At 37.0% G+C, this 15,825-nt stretch overlaps 1 protein-coding gene across 10 annotated transcripts in view; it reads right to left on the bottom strand.

Annotated features, from left to right (window-relative positions):
• UTRN (utrophin) overlaps window positions 1-15,825 on the bottom strand; it is a 326,938-nt gene that overhangs the window by 232,922 nt on the left and 78,191 nt on the right. For all 10 annotated transcript variants that reach the window (XR_014943989.1, XM_085541440.1, XM_015858078.3 and 7 more), the window contains 9 exons: window positions 13,049-13,156; window positions 12,335-12,514; window positions 10,840-11,009; window positions 9,445-9,568; window positions 7,951-8,038; window positions 5,446-5,678; window positions 5,005-5,185; window positions 2,236-2,381; window positions 481-690 (listed from right to left, as the gene is read on the bottom strand). Coding sequence is in view for 9 of the 10 variants with exons in the window: in XM_085541440.1 (XP_085397566.1) it covers window positions 481-690; window positions 2,236-2,381; window positions 5,005-5,185; window positions 5,446-5,678; window positions 7,951-8,038; window positions 9,445-9,568; window positions 10,840-11,009; window positions 12,335-12,514; window positions 13,049-13,156 (1,440 nt within the window). In the remaining variant the exon portion in view is untranslated. The remainder of the gene's footprint in view (window positions 1-480; window positions 691-2,235; window positions 2,382-5,004; window positions 5,186-5,445; window positions 5,679-7,950; window positions 8,039-9,444; window positions 9,569-10,839; window positions 11,010-12,334; window positions 12,515-13,048; window positions 13,157-15,825) is intronic.

Below are 15,825 nucleotides of genomic sequence, written 5' to 3'. Positions count from 1 at the left end.
ATGTACCTAAACATTTTCTTCACTTGCTTTTTAACAGGCTGTACTAATTATGTATTATTGTTGACAGAAATCAAACTTGAAGGAACGGGTTTTCTGTAGCAGGTATGTTAAATGTCAGCCTAATAAAGAGTCAGGCATCTGACATCAACCACAACAGAGGGCACGCAGCCCCTGGAGGGATCAAGCCTTCAAGCAACACAGTTGACATACTCCTCATTCTGGTGCAATCTTTGCTTCTGGTCCTGGCAGAAGATGAATGCTAATTTTAAGTGCAAAACAGTGTTATTAGAAGATTAAAAAATATACTGGACATGTTAAAAACCACACATTACTCTTACACAAATACATTATATGCTTTCAGGCTCTGTCCTGATCCACAAGCATTTCACTTCTCAGTCAGCATCATCTCAGTGCAAGAGTATAAGAAAGGCTGACTTCTATAACTATCGAGTTATAACCAAAATAATCCCTTCGTTTTACCTCAAATAATCTCAACTTGGATGTAATTTCTTCCAGTAGTTTAACATCTTTGGAAGCCTTGAGCCTCAACTTGTCCCAGTGTCCTTGGATGTGCCTGAACTGTTGCGTGTAGGCCTTTGATCTATCAGAAGACCGTTTTTCCAAAGCCTCTGTTTCTTCAGCGAGTTTGTGTATCCTGGGCTTCTGGGCTTCCAGTGTATCACAAACAGTCTACAAGGAGAAGGATGGAAAAAATATATGTTTGCTTTCATTATCAGGTGTAACAGATTCACATACAAGCACAAGTACATGAAAGTAGTCACATGAGCTGAAATAACCATTTTACTAACATTAAGAAAGAACAATAGTTTACAATATAATGTGAGACATAAAAAAATGCCACTGCTCTGTTAAACTAAGCACATTTGCAATCTTGCTTAAAATTTAAGAGAAAATTCAGAACTGAAAAATGAAATCATTACCGTTAATTTAACTTTATAGTATATACATTTAATATAGATAGGTGGGATGCATGCACATACATTTTAATGCATTGCACTGAAGAAGAATGTCTTTTTTAATGTGCTTATGCTTTCATTCCTCCCTTTCTTCACAAGGAAGAAACAAAATAGAATGCACCATTTCCCCTAAAAGGATAGCTAATGATGCAGTGGTAAGATTGGGGACAGGGATGTATGCTTCTAAAAACAAGAGCCTTGTGCAACAAGCCACAGAGACACAGACTGAGTCAACCCCCTGATCAAGCCTATGCCTGAAAAATGTATCAGGGCCTGTCATGGTGAAGAAGAGGGAGCTGCTCAATCCCAGGCCCACAGGCAGTGCGTTACCCACATGTTGTTCTGATCTCCTATAACAATCCCTAAAGATCCCACACTGACATACTGTGTCTTCTCAGGTTAATTAGTCTTTGAAGACAACAGGAAAGAGGGATCCAGAGACAAATAGGAAATGACAAATCTCCAGAGGCCAAAAGTCGTTGCAATTCAGCCAGGGTATGGACCAACAAAATCTCTGACAGCCTTAACCAATACAGAAGAAACATCAAACTCCCTTGTTCCTTGGGTTCTCAAAAAACAGATTACTCCCTGCTAAACAGAGCATATGAAGAAACAGCCTTTCCCACACCCAGTAACTGGAATTTGAGAGCCCTTCCAGGGTCACCTGCAGCCCTCCTTATTTTGTCACATAGGAAAAAGAAAATGCACTTTTGAATTCAGCATTATTCTACAAAAACACTGAGATGTGTATGTGTTGGGGGGCAGGGGGGAGGGAAATATTTGAGTTTGAGTTTTTTGTGCATTAAAAAAAAAAGCAGTACAGGAGATGCATGACTCCTTCCCTGACTAAGCCCTGGTACTTATAAAGAATCTGCCATCCATAGATTTTCAGATACTCTCTATGTTCTTAATAGGAAACAAAAATTCCACTTCTACTGTGCTGAATACCCTTATTGCTCACAAATGCTTTTTCTCTTTTAAAAGCAATCTGGAGACCACTGGAGTACAGTTACCCTCTTAAAACGCCTTGGTAGGATGAAACTGGATGAAATTGCTGTCCACATGATCATCAGGAAGGCATCCCACACCTAGCTAGGCCACATCCAGCGCTTGCAGGAGCCATGATGCAGCCAGCCTTGGATCAGCTACACCAGCTCCCAACTCAAGCAATAAGCTCCTATGAAGGGGGACACTCCTTGGCCCTGACACCTTCTTTGGGGCTTCTTGGCACAAAGTAGGAAAAAAAAGTAAGGATTACCTTTGTCTGCTGCAAGGCTTTTTCAACCTTACTAGGGTCGCTCAGCCCACTCGCAATTGCCTGCTGTTTGCACTCCACCTCGTTCAGCACATCCTTCAGTCTCTGCAGAGAGCCGAGGAAGTCCTGGCTAGGCAGGCTTTCTGTCTCTGTTATTGTTAGAGATTAATTAATACAAATGCAAGGAAAGAACACAAACACGAGATCCAAATTGTAAGAGATGTGAATTAGCATATTCATTAAAAAAAGAAATCATGTAAGATACTGAACCCTGCTGAGACACACCAAGAGCTAAAAGTCAACTAATGGCTACATTTTTTTCCTTTCTAAAAGAAAGGAAGGCCTTTCTCTGATCCTCTGATTTTGACCAAGTCTGTCCTGTATGAAATTCTACACAGGAGGCTTCATGTAATTCTGGAGTTTTGAAAAACTACAACAAAGCACATTTTAACTGTAAAAACAGTTCTCTGCTATGCACATCCTCCAGCCTTGAATTCCTAAGCAATTTCATTACTTCACCATGAGTGAAAATTAATCTAGAACTTGCTCTGACTCATCAGGTAGCTTTTCAACAGCTTGCCATCAGAACTGTTGTGCCCTTTATAACTAAGGAATGAGTCAACGTGCACAGAGAGAAACACAATTATCTAACTTGCTGTTCTTAAAAAGATAGTACCAATTTACAGGGAAAGCAAGAAGAGCTTGTTATAAAGCAAACAAGACAACTGTCACTAAAACACAAAAAATCTTGAAGGAGAAAAAAAATAGTAAAAATAGTCTCTCATTCATAAAAATGTAAGTCATAGTTTCCATTAAAAATGCCAGTATGGATGGTACTAAGCACCACTCAATCAGGGACTTTTCAGACACTTAACAGCCATGAAAAGAATAGGACTTGTGTCAGTCCAAGTTCACAAATGCTTGCTTTCTACACTAGCTGTTCCTCTCCATCACATGGCTCAACTTGCAGCAATTCAAGCTATTTTGTAAACAGAAACCCTGATCTTTAACTATGGGCATTCCAGAGAAAATCAACCACTAGGAAAAAAAAAGTAATAAACACAAACGTAAATGTGGCATAACAAGATACATAACATTTTTTTACTGAGTAGTAGTTGGTTCAAATACACTAATGTTCCCTCAAATGATGTGTGGCATGAAAAAGAGTATTATAGTCACACAAGATAACCATTTTATTGGTATTGTATATAAACCAACTCATAATAATAATAAAAAAATTACTCTCCACAATAAGAATTAACATATACACTGTAATTTGAGCGCAGCAGATATACTTTATTCATACAGTTTTCTGCATTGACATAATTGAAGTATTCAGGCCTTGTGCAACTCACTATAAATGGCCTAATAATTTAGTAATTGAGTCTATTTTTACTACACACAAAGTAAACACTCTTCCACCTGGGCGCATTAACAAAATGTTTCCTCCAGTTTCTCATAAACAAAAAGAAAGAAACTGCTTATATGTCCATGTTCTTCATATTCAGCCATAGAATATTAACAGAGATAACTATTTTGTGCAATGAAGCCAGCATGATGCTTTTAATGCTCATACTGATTTTTTTAATGTAACAAAAACCCAAGTAGAACATGCCTGAAAAGCAAGCTAAATTCCAAACAACTTGAAATATCAATGTTACAAAAGGAATTGTGTATGACTCGTGTTCAACCAAGCCATGAGAAATAAATAAACTCCATATTCACATTTAGATTTTAAAGGTTTTCCTTAATCTTCCACTTTTAATTTCTAATATTGTTTATGTTAGTGACAGATCCAAACATTTCAAACTATATCATTCACTTTAAGTATAACTTTGCTAATCTATTAAATATAGTTTTAGCAATGTTACACCCTTGCATAATGACTTAACACCAGAGAACAATGCAGTTCATAACGTGCAGAGAAAAGGTAATGCAAACATTCTTTCACGTGAATATGAAGATTTTATCAGCCTTATCCAAAAACTAGTAGAATCAGTTTCAAAAAAAAAGTTATCTGAAGATCTTTAGAATGGGATGAAAGTGAAAGGTTTTGTTTATGCTTTTGGTTTTGTGATCTTCAATCTTATGTTACCCGTACTACACTTTCTATCAAATAGCTTTTTGAAAGCATTTCAAACAATTGTTTTCAGTAATCATAGAACCATTTAAAGTTGGAAGGGACCCTTACAGGCCATTTGGTCCAACTCCCCTGCAATGAACAGGGACACCTACAGCTCAATCCAGTTGCTCAGAGCCCCATCCAGCCTGACCTTGAATGCCTCCATGCACAAGGCATCCACTACCTCTCTGCACAACTTGTTTCTATGCTCTAATCCTTCTCTCTAATTTCCTCGCACTACTATTTTTTCATATTCTCTCTTTACAACTTTATTCCAAGTTGCATTTGAAAAACCTTATACTAAGCCTTTGACAATATCTCATAATTGATGGAAACTATTATCCAAACACTTCTTCAAGACAGTCACACAATGTGGTTGAAAGAGAAAAGATTTAAAATAAAATAAAATCAAGGAAGTTACTCCCTTGCATGAACAATTATAACCACTGGACAATATTTTCACAGTAACTGCTTTAATTCATTCCAAAGTTTATTTCAAATTAAGCAGCATCTCTGCAGTGCAAAGGCTCTGAGAGCACACTATTTACTGTGTCATCCAAAAGGTTTTACTCAAGAGAAAAGGAAGAAAAAAAGAAGAAAAAAGAAATCAGATCGTGAGAATCGAGAGGACTTTATGAAAGAATATTTACCTTCCTTCAGCTGCTGGTGACGTTCGTCTAGTTTCTGGCAAGTCAATTTGAAGTGATCTAGAAAACCATTCAAGCTCTCTTGAATGAAGTTTGGAGGCGAAGGCTGAGATGTGAGCACCTTGCAAGTAGCTTTCAGGTGTTCCAATCGTGGACTCAAGCTTACAAGATAAGCTAACTCCCTCTGTAAGAGATTAAAAACAGAATCAAATCGCATCCTGCTAACACAAAGATGTAAGCTAATGTAAAAACTTATCTACATTACTATATGTAATATAGTATATGTAAGGGCAACAATAACTCAGGTAAAGAAATCAGTCACATCCAGAACCCTGCATACTCTCAGAAAATGTGAGTTACATTACGGAGAACGCTAAATTCCTCTGGGGTTTTCTGTATTCCTGACAGCTTCCAACCAAAAGCAACAAGTTTTGCCATGCTTACCTGACACAAATCTTTCAGGACTGCTGAGGGCTGGGATGCTGAAGAATCATTTTTAAGCCAGCTCTCCTTTTCAACTATAATCTTCTCAAGCTCATTCATTTCTTTAAAGTATGCATTTATATCTTCCTGGTACTTTATCTTTCTGGCCAATTCTTCTAGATGCTGAACCACTTCTTTCCATCCTGACAATATTTTTTCCATCAGGTTTTTTAAATCCGTTGGAGGAAGCCCCTCTAAACAGATGACATAAATTGCCGTTGATTAACTGCAACTAATTTTGATTAACAAGGTTTTAACAATTAATCTCTTCAGATACACGTAGGCACACTTCTGGATTAACGTGCTAAAGGCTCCACTTGCAAGTCAACAATCCTTAAAATGCATTACTAACAGTGTTTTAACTTCTGATTTCCATAATAGAAGCCAGATTCCATGTAAGTAAAATACTCCACTTTCCTTCTTTTCAGGTTTTCAGTTTTTAGTAATGTACTGACTGAATCTGTCACAACTCTCTTCACCATTCTAATTTGATTTATGTTGATTTATCAATTTAAATAACTTTATTTTTCCTCCACAAAGGTAAAAATTAATAACTAGGTAATATGAATAGCTACAAAAGCAATCTGATAAAGTTATTTCCCACTCTGTCACTACATGAAGCAACGTGCTACACCATCTTTCCGGTAAATCGATGTTTTACTTGAGGACACAGCACCATAAGCAAAAAGACTTCCTATCCACATGCATTCCACATTCTATTATTTCTTCAAGTGCCAGAAGCATCTGGCAATTTTCTTGAAGAAATTTCAGTCCAATATGTGTTCAACAATACGTCCTTGCCATTGCACGCTTTTGAAGTTGATTTTGTATCAAGATACACTTCTTTATGCTAAGCATATTTGGTTCATTTGAACTTATCCACTCTGTCATTTGGACAGGAGTACAAGGAGATACATATACAGGAGTCAATTTCTGTACTGTTTCAGCATAAATACAGCCCAGCATTTCATTCTGGGGAAGCCAGCCAGCTTCTACAAGGGCATTCAAAGGCTCTGCTCAATAGATCCTCCCACTGTCCATATGCCTGGCATATCTACAAAACGAAAGCACAGCAGCTGCAACCAGTCCTGTAACAAGAGTATTCAATGATCGGTCACTGCTACTATGACAAGGCCTGTACAGCCAGAAATGGATGCATACACATGTGCCTGTACACAAGTACAGCTCAGCCTGGTTTTGGAAAGAAGGGCTGTAATTCCAAGTTGGACAAAACACACTAGCATACCTAACAAAGCTGGGGACGCAGATTAGTTACATTAGCCTTATTTTCTGTAGATTCCTAACTTTAAGGCAGCAAAAATTAGGAAGCAGTTTTTGCATCTTCTTTTCCACTCATACAAGCCAATTTTTCAACTACATGCTTTTTAGTATTATCATCAAATACTGGTTATTTAGCCACAACGTATCGCAGTTGAGGGGCTTAGAAAAAGAGAAGAGTGAGCAAAGGAATATCTTTGCCAAGGTTTGAAAACTAGAAAGAGCCACAAGTTTGTAATAATCCAAACTCCAAACCAAATCTGCGGCTTCAAGACCATCAGTGTTTAGGAAATGGCAAGTATTTTAAACAACTACACCTGTATCAGGCAAGGAAGGAGGACCCAAGATGCTTTGCAGATTGAGGCATCCTAGCAAACGAACTGGATGGGAAAACGTGCAGCAGTTGGGAGCTACAGTGGGAATTGGTACGCAAAACAGCAATAGCATCCTTTCACCAGTCTGAATACTACCAGTTACAGAAAGCTCACCAACAGTCAAATGCACAGCAGATCTATAAGACTGTATCTTGATGATCTGAATAGCTCTTTTGTGGAGGAAGGCACACTGCACTGATGAAGTTCAGTCATATTATGAAACAAGATTTTGGCAAGCCATACAGATTCAGCTTTCCACAATTTTTAATTGACAGTCAATCATTTTCTCAAGCATGTAGGCTTCTCTCTTGACTTTCAACTATAAATTCTGACTGTATTACCAAAACATCCTGACAGTTTTTTTCAAAAATAGAGAAAACTATGAATAGAAACACACATACACGCACTCATCCAACTTAAATATGGTTTCATGATTTCCACTTCAAGATAGTTGCGTTATAAAATCTTATACTTAAGTTTTGCACATGATTTAACATAAAAGTAACTCTTCTTCCTAAATACATGCAAATGCCAACATATTATTAAGGGTTGTTTTATTGACACAGAAGTAATTTCTTAAAAGTTTGCCAATGAGTATGCAAGCTTTGAAATAATAAAAATAATGTTTGTCTATAAGCTTTACTAGCAATTGGTGTGACTTGTTACAATGACCAAAGTCTCTGAAGGAAATAAGTCGAGGGAGAGGAAAGGAATATGTTGCAATGCATAACTGCAGACAATATATGCTTCAGTATTATTTCCCAGCAAATCACCCAATTAAATCATGAAACTGAAAAACCTTCAGGTCTTTTACCTTTTCCCATTTGATCCAAAAGAATACGTCCAGTTCGTTTCAGATCATCCAGCTTTTGGCTTTTTTCAACCTTCTCTTTTTCTATCACCTACAAATTGAACCCCAAAAGAGAACAGTTTCAGAGTGTTTTGTTGTTTGTGTGTTTTTATCTAGAAGTATGTTATTTTCCCTCTACTGCCCAATATGCATTCCAGCTCTTTCTAACAGGGATGCTGGTTCTGTTTGCTTGTAAAGCAAACACAAAAGATGGACCCCAAGTATTAAAAAGATGAGTACAATGCCACCACAGCTGCTAAAGCTGTTGGAGACACCAGCTATAACATTACACTTCTGATAAGAATACTATTTGATGTGAACCTGTGTTAAAGACTTAAATATTCCCTCAGCTCTACACTACTAGTGTACTGAGTCTACTGAGACTTCTGGCAGAAACTAACAGCGACCTGTTACCTAGAATTCCAGCAAAAACTACAGCATACTAGTACTCCCATTTCAATAAACACTAGAACTTCACTCTCCTTCACGATACAACAAGAAAAATGCTATAAAACTACAAGGATTTTTTTTTAGAGGAACAAGTTCATCTCTCAGACATAAAAAATCATTTTGAAATAAATGTCCAAGATTATTTCTCTGGCTTAGACTTCCAATAGTAAATTTTAAAGCAGTGAACCTGGTGTTTATCTTGGAGCCTATTATATAAATGGCTACAAGCTTCTATAAAGCTATATAAAGTATTGGGGAGGACTGTTTTGTTTTTTATTTTATTTCCAACAGTACTATCATTCCAAACATTCCTACTGGCACCATTTTCCACTAGCACACTGAGAAGTAGTCTCCTTATAGATAACCTTAAGCATTGTCTTTGATTTCAAAACTAGGTCTGGATCCTGCTAAAGCTCCAGTAAGCCTTCATTAACAAAGCATGCTCTGGGACCAAAAAAAGGCAAGAACACACTCCTGAAATAGAAAGGACAGAGGAACGGTTCATTGTTCCCACAAGTTATTGTAGAACTACATATCTTATTTTGCAAACCAGTAATAATTTACATGAGTTGTAACAATCACTGCTTTCTCTAAAATTAATTTTAGAAATTTTAATTTCTGTTATGTTCCTAGGGTTTAATTTCACCCTAGGAACATAACAGAACACTTTAGGCCCTGAGTGGGTGTCAAGTCCACCATCAGCCATGAAGCCAAAATAAACCGCTTTATGGAAAAGATACTAATCTTCAAGATATGTTTTATCTCAATTCTGAAGCAGGCATTAGTTACACATGCATTTAAATTTCTCTTTGGATTGTGTGACACAACGCCAACAAAAAGCTATGTCGAGTTAGTCAGATTTTCATGTCTGGTTAGCTTGGAAGTATTTAACAAGAGGACTTAATCCCTACGAAACATGTGGATCTGCCCACACCTCAAGCTGACAGCCAGCTTAAAGAAACAAAATATATCATTCACTGGAAAAAACTGTCCCTCTCTTCATTTTACCTTTAACTTTTCTTTCACACTTGAAGTCTCTCTCATCTTCTTGTACTCTTTGATGTCTGTGGCCTGAATGGCAGCTTTTGATTTTGAAATCCAGTTCAACAGCTCAGCACTTTCAGCATCGAACCTGGTTTAAAAGGTTACATAATATTGGTATGGTCCCCTTTTTCTTTTTTTTTTTTTCCTATTCTGTTGACTGTCTTAAAATCCTAAGTACATCAGTACATTTGAAGGGTTCACAGTGCTATCTAGTCTGAAGAAAAAGCTAGCAGCTTAGGTGTTCGATGTAATGATTATGTGGTAATGAGTAAAAAACACCACTATAAACCACAAAAATACCCTCCCAAATCAACCAATATTGTACTAAACTTGAAAGAAGGACAGATCAAAGACTCTAGAGACCACTATATCTTACTACAATGGTATGACTTAACATGATGTGTAAATCCTCATGTGGAATAACAGCCTCGGAACAGATGCAGAACTTATTGTCAGCCACTCAAAATTTTTGTGGAAAAAACTGCAAAATTCCAGTTACTGAATATTTGTTGGTTTCAATGAATGCAACCATGTTCATGAAAAAGCATCAGAGGAAAGTCTGACACGATCTTTAATAAAGTTTGAACTGCTTGCTATGATGCAGCACACTTGTCACCTCCCTAGAAAATGTGCCAAAAGTTTAAAGGAGTAGAACGACAAAAAAATTCATTTTCTAAGGCAAGTTCAAATAGCTAAATGATGAGTATGCAACATTTACCTTCATTTATCTTTAAAAGAATTCCTTTAGTTTTAGATATACTATTCATTGAAAGTGCTGAAACACATTATTAAAAAATATGTGCAAAAAAATCAGTCTCTTCAGACACACTTGTGAAAGGAGACATGTGAAAAGAGACTGTAATAACTTGTCTGTTGCTAAATACCAGGTAGATTTAACAGGTTTCTACAGTGTTCATTGTTTTGTTGTTTTGTTTTTTTAATAGATTCTCTTGTATATTTTATGGAGACCAGAAATACACAGTAAATCAAAACACTTGGTCCTTTCACTACACTTTTAATCCCATGATGTGAAGATGTTTTTTCCAAAACAAAGTAAATAAAATCAATTCTATCTTTCAATAAAGGAGCTGAGGTACAAAGAAATGATGACTCGCTTTTTTTGAAGGTAGAAAAAAAGAAAAAGAAAAAAAAAAACACCATCTCTGCTTTCTTTTAAAATTAATGGAAGCTGCAGCCTTCCTGTTTCTTTGAAAACTCCCCACTCCTCATACCCAACTTCACAACTGCTGCTTAAACATTCCTCACTTGCATAAAAGAAGATTCAGAACCCAAGACCAAGGGAAACGAGCTTATGTATTATCTAATGGGCGAGGGAAAACGACAGTGACATATACTTACTTTTTCTTTGCTTCACTGTCCCCTGGGATTTGCCTTTTCTTTGGAGGTGGTGGTGGAGGTGATTCCTGCCTGGATTCTTTTACCATCACCTTTTCTTTCAATGACATCGTTTCCACAGAAGTCTTCTGAGAAATCTGCGGCATCCCTACACTTCCTACAGCTTGTGTTACCTACACAAAATGATTTAGCAAAAAGGGTTAAATACCATTTTCTAACACGTACTTCAATTTGCTTGTTTGGTTCCTTTTAGTAAAAAGCACTTTCATTCACTCCTTCCTACAAGTGACTGCATCTAGCCTTTAAAAAGTACTCATGAATTATTGGTACCACAGATGCCAAAGCACTCCCAAGGAAAACACCACTGTTCTTATTTTACAGATGGGAAGCATGCACCAAAATTCTCACTTCAATGAGAATTTCATGCTAGCACAAGTGAATTTAAATCAACACAATCAATTACCTGTATATTTTCTTCCACAACTGCTTGGTTCATTTACAGAAAGAACCAAGGTCCTTTGTGTTTATTAACATACAGTTCTGTATCTGGTACACATCCACCACAAAATAAAACATGCAACTTAGAGCAGGCACACAGAGTAGGTGACCTAAAATCTAATGTAAAAACTCACTGAAGTCAGTAGAATCCTCCCACATTCTTCCATATGTTAAAGAATAAGACTCATGGGAATCATTCTGTATGTTCTAGCTAAGCATGTGTTTGATGTTTGGGGGGAGTGAATGGACAAGCACAGGATTTAGCACTCTTCAATTCACTGACTCAAAAGCAAGAACAAAGTAAGGCTGAAATGGAACCTACTCATAGATCACACAACCCATTCACTACGTACTAAACGGATTGTGAAGAAACACTGCAGCCATCACCATAATAACTTTTCAGTATCAGCAAAAATAGCCACATGAGACATAAAAGTGTCAAACAAAGTTCTCACAGAAGTCAATGGGAGTTGAGTCTAAATTAAATATTAGCAAGCACTCAAAATACTAAAATAAACACTTAACAATCCAGCTTGGCTGTCATCCTTACATATCAAACAAACTGCTCTGATTTCAACACATAAGAAATCGTACTGACAGAGCATAAACACCTCTACAACTCCCATTTATTTATTTGTTCTGAGTTTTTGGTTTTGTCTTTGTTTTCTTTTAGTATGAGATTTAGTCCAGTCCTAGACCCCTTACAAATGTTTTAAAGCATTTGTATTGATTGAAAATACACAGCAAGCCTGCTTTACTCACCAGAAAAAAAATAAAGCTTAATCTTCCTGAGAAAGGAGTAACAGTACTAGTCAGGTTAACAACTTGTTTTGAAAGCAAAAAAATAAAAATCCAGACATCTTTCCCACAGATAAAAACAACATGAAAGAGAATTTACTGACCTCTAACTAGATGCCAAGAACTCGCCTTGACCCTTTTTGCTCACAGTATCAATAATTTGTTTACATACCTAACCAGATTAAAAAAACAGCATAAGTACCTGGTTAGAGTAATCCTCGAGCTTCTGAACCAAACTGTCCCACCTCTGAGTTAGTTCCTCTTGATCATGGTCAATTTGATTGGATGCTCTGCTATTCCCAAGTATTTGGGCCACATCCTGACCAAGCTCATTCAGCTGGTCTAGAGTCTGTCGTTTCATACCCATGTCCTCTTTCAAAATCTGAGGTTAAAAGAAAATATTAAAACACAACAACTAGGTATTCTGCTACTTCTTGGACTTTAATTCCACGAACAAATGTGCTACCTAAGCCAGATGTAGCATAGGCTTCTTGCGTAACAAAACATTAAGGACATGCTTAAGAAAAGTACATCCCTGAAAAAGCTATCAATCTGCTACAGCTCTCGAGTTACAGTTACAAATGATTATTTAAAGTATAACCTGTATCAGTGCATTAAAAAAACAAACACTCACACATCCCAACTTGGAAAACACAGCTGCCTAGAGGACTACAAGTTTGTACAACATTCCAAAAACAGGTTAGCTGTTCCAAAGTAGATCACTCCAACCTAGAACGACCATGGAGAAAGTTGTATGCAGATTTTTAAAATTCAAGTGAAATAATCTGACAAGGAGAGATTGTAAATCTGGTTTCCAGGCTACAATACATTCACAGCTCCTACTGGAGTTGAACTCATAACTTGCCATTCACTGAAACTCAGATGTGAAAGGATAGATCAGAATACAAATACTCACTGCTAGCTTTCGAACATTCACACTCAGATCTATTTGGTCTCTGAAGTTGCTTGTCTGGACCTTACTTAAGGCATCTTCTTTCTCAGTTAACCAAGCTTTCAATAGGCACTGCGGATTATAAGGAAAATAACAAAAGAACATGCCAAGTTTATCAAACAGTGATTGACAATTTCTTCTTTAAGGTCTTTACATCTCAAACACAGTTCGAAAATTCCTACAATTTCAGTTCACACATTTTAAAAAAACACTACATTAAAGGGGGACAAAAAATATCAGATTGGAAAATTAAGTCATGCTTTTTGGTGGGGGAAAAATAAAATCAATACGATCAGAGAACGCACATTTTCCAAGTTATTCATATAGCCAAAACATCCACTACAGAGCAGGATTTATAAATTAAATGTAGCCAAACTGCACGTATGCTTGCTTTCATTCTCCACCCTTCTTCCTCTGAGATTCAAAACCAGCCATTACAAACATTTTTCTCACAGAAGCTACATTGTTAATTCAGACCTTTTTTAGCCCAGACAGTCATAGACTACTGTTTATTAGTTACAACCGTGTTTATTATACCTACTTCCAGTTGCAAAATAGGTTTAAACACTGCCTCATTAACTCCTGAAAGGTGGGGCAGTCTGCTCTGGGGATTACCTCATGGCAAAGCAAGAAAGCAAGTTTTTAACTTTTTTTCTAGGAAATTTCTCCTGAGTATCACTCAAGTCACGCAGTACACCTATGGAAACTCCAGCAATAACTCAGCATCAAATGGGAGGAAGGATCTTACAGATTTTGTATTACTTTGTCCCTACTACACAGCTATCACCATGGACTTCAATATGTAGCTTTTTCCTCAATGAAGCTTAGTTGCACACTGCTACCCCTCTACGTTGAAGAAAAATAAAATAGAATGATGGAACAAGGCCGACAGTTCTTTTCACTGAACAACACACTTCACAACAGACAGTCACTTCTCAGTCTAGCTTTGGCCTAGAACTGACTGCAGCAACTTCTGGGCCAAAGGGTGAAGGCAGTTTTTTTACTGCCACTGTATAACAATGTGCAAAATGTACAGACATAAGTGTTATACTGGTGGAAACACCGTAAAGCCTGGGAGAATACCACATACTCTTTCTGTGGAAAAACTGAGTTGCCAACCTAGCCAACTGACTTTATGCATAACAGAGGAGCTTAAAAATCCTTCAACGTATACAATTAACTTCTGCTAAATCAGCAGTCAAAGATAACTCCTCCTTAGGAAACTGAAATATAATTATCACAGTGCTGAGAAATATCTGGCACTGATGGAGGAATTTGTTTCCTGAGTGGTAAGAATTTGTTGAGTTGGCAATGTGGTTTTCAAAAAAATTTATAGGCAGCCACAAAAAGGCTTAAGCATCAACGCTGTTCATCCCTCTGCATGGCTGACTGAAATGGAGATATGTTTTAGGTACTTCTCTGTTATCGAGATGTTTTATGCGGTTTCAAATTGAATTTTTTGGTACGTTACTTAATAGAAATCTGTAACCCAAACCTGAGAGTAATAAGTGCATTGTATCAACTTGAAAAATTGATGCAAACACAGGCTGACCTGAACCAGCTAAAATGAACTTCTACTTCCTGATTACTTGATATCTGACTTTCTATATTAAACAAGAATGGGAGGCTTTTTATTTTTTCAAAGCAATATAATTACATGCAATTTTAAAACTGAAGGGGAGAAAAAAAAAAACAAAAAAACTGAGAGCCAAACAAGTCCAACAGAAGCTGACACTCTGAATAGTTTTATAACAGTCGATCAATGATCATTTTTCCATGTATAGTAAATAAGGGTGGAAAAAGGTCGAAAAAATGTTCACATAGGGTCATCAAAACAGCAGTTGCAGTCAGTACCTTGACATAAAGAGGAAAGCTTTTTGGGAATTCCTTATTTCTCAGTTCAGTGTCTTACCTTGCTCAAGAGTCATCAGAAAATGTTAGCACACAATTTTCTATATATAAATACATGTATGCTGAGACAGTATTTTAAAGTAAGAAACATATAAACTACCTCAAAAATGCTGACAAAATATCTGTCAAAGAAACCAGGCTTTAACTGAGAGCAACAACAACTGTATCATCAGCACAGTTTGATTTCTTCCAAATGTCTAAACACACTGGTTACTGCAGAGTTTAAACAATGGATTACAGTGATAAATGCCATTATTTAAGAAAACATAACAACGTAAGTAAAAACCTCAAAGGAAAAGTCATCAAATATTTTTAAGTTCATTCACAAAACAACTCTAGCAATAGGCGGCAAACCTGACTAAGCAGAAAACATGCAGTAGTTATCATTTTGGCTGTTTTTAGAATGATAACAGCTAATTCATGTTTTAGTGGTATTCAAGGTCCACCAACAATGCACAGTATCAAAGCAAGAGAAAACTCACAATGCCATCTTCTTCACAATTTAACTGTTTGCCTAGACTCAGCAAACTGACAAGCTGCATGATTCACTACACTAACCTGCGTAGCAGGTTGTGCCCATTGCCCCTTGCCCTGTTGCCAGGCAGCTCCAAAAAGAGCCTGGTTACATCCACTTGACTTGCACCCATTAGGTATTTACAAGCATTGGTAATATCCCCTCTGTCTTTTCTTCTCCAGGCTGAATAGTCCCATGTTTTTCAGCCCTTCCTCATAAGAGAAGATAGTCCAGGTTTCTCCTGGCAATCTTTGTGGCCCTTTGCGAGACTCACTCCAGAAGTTTCCCGTTCTTCTTGAACTGAGGATCCCAAAAC

The sequence above is a fragment of the Coturnix japonica genome, chromosome 3 (assembly GCF_054131305.1).
Source record: "Coturnix japonica strain WE chromosome 3, WE-NBRP24, whole genome shotgun sequence".
Lineage (NCBI taxonomy): Eukaryota > Metazoa > Chordata > Aves > Galliformes > Phasianidae > Coturnix > Coturnix japonica.
Note: the sequence above shows the minus strand (reverse complement) of the source record. Positions and strands in the feature narration are given on the sequence as shown.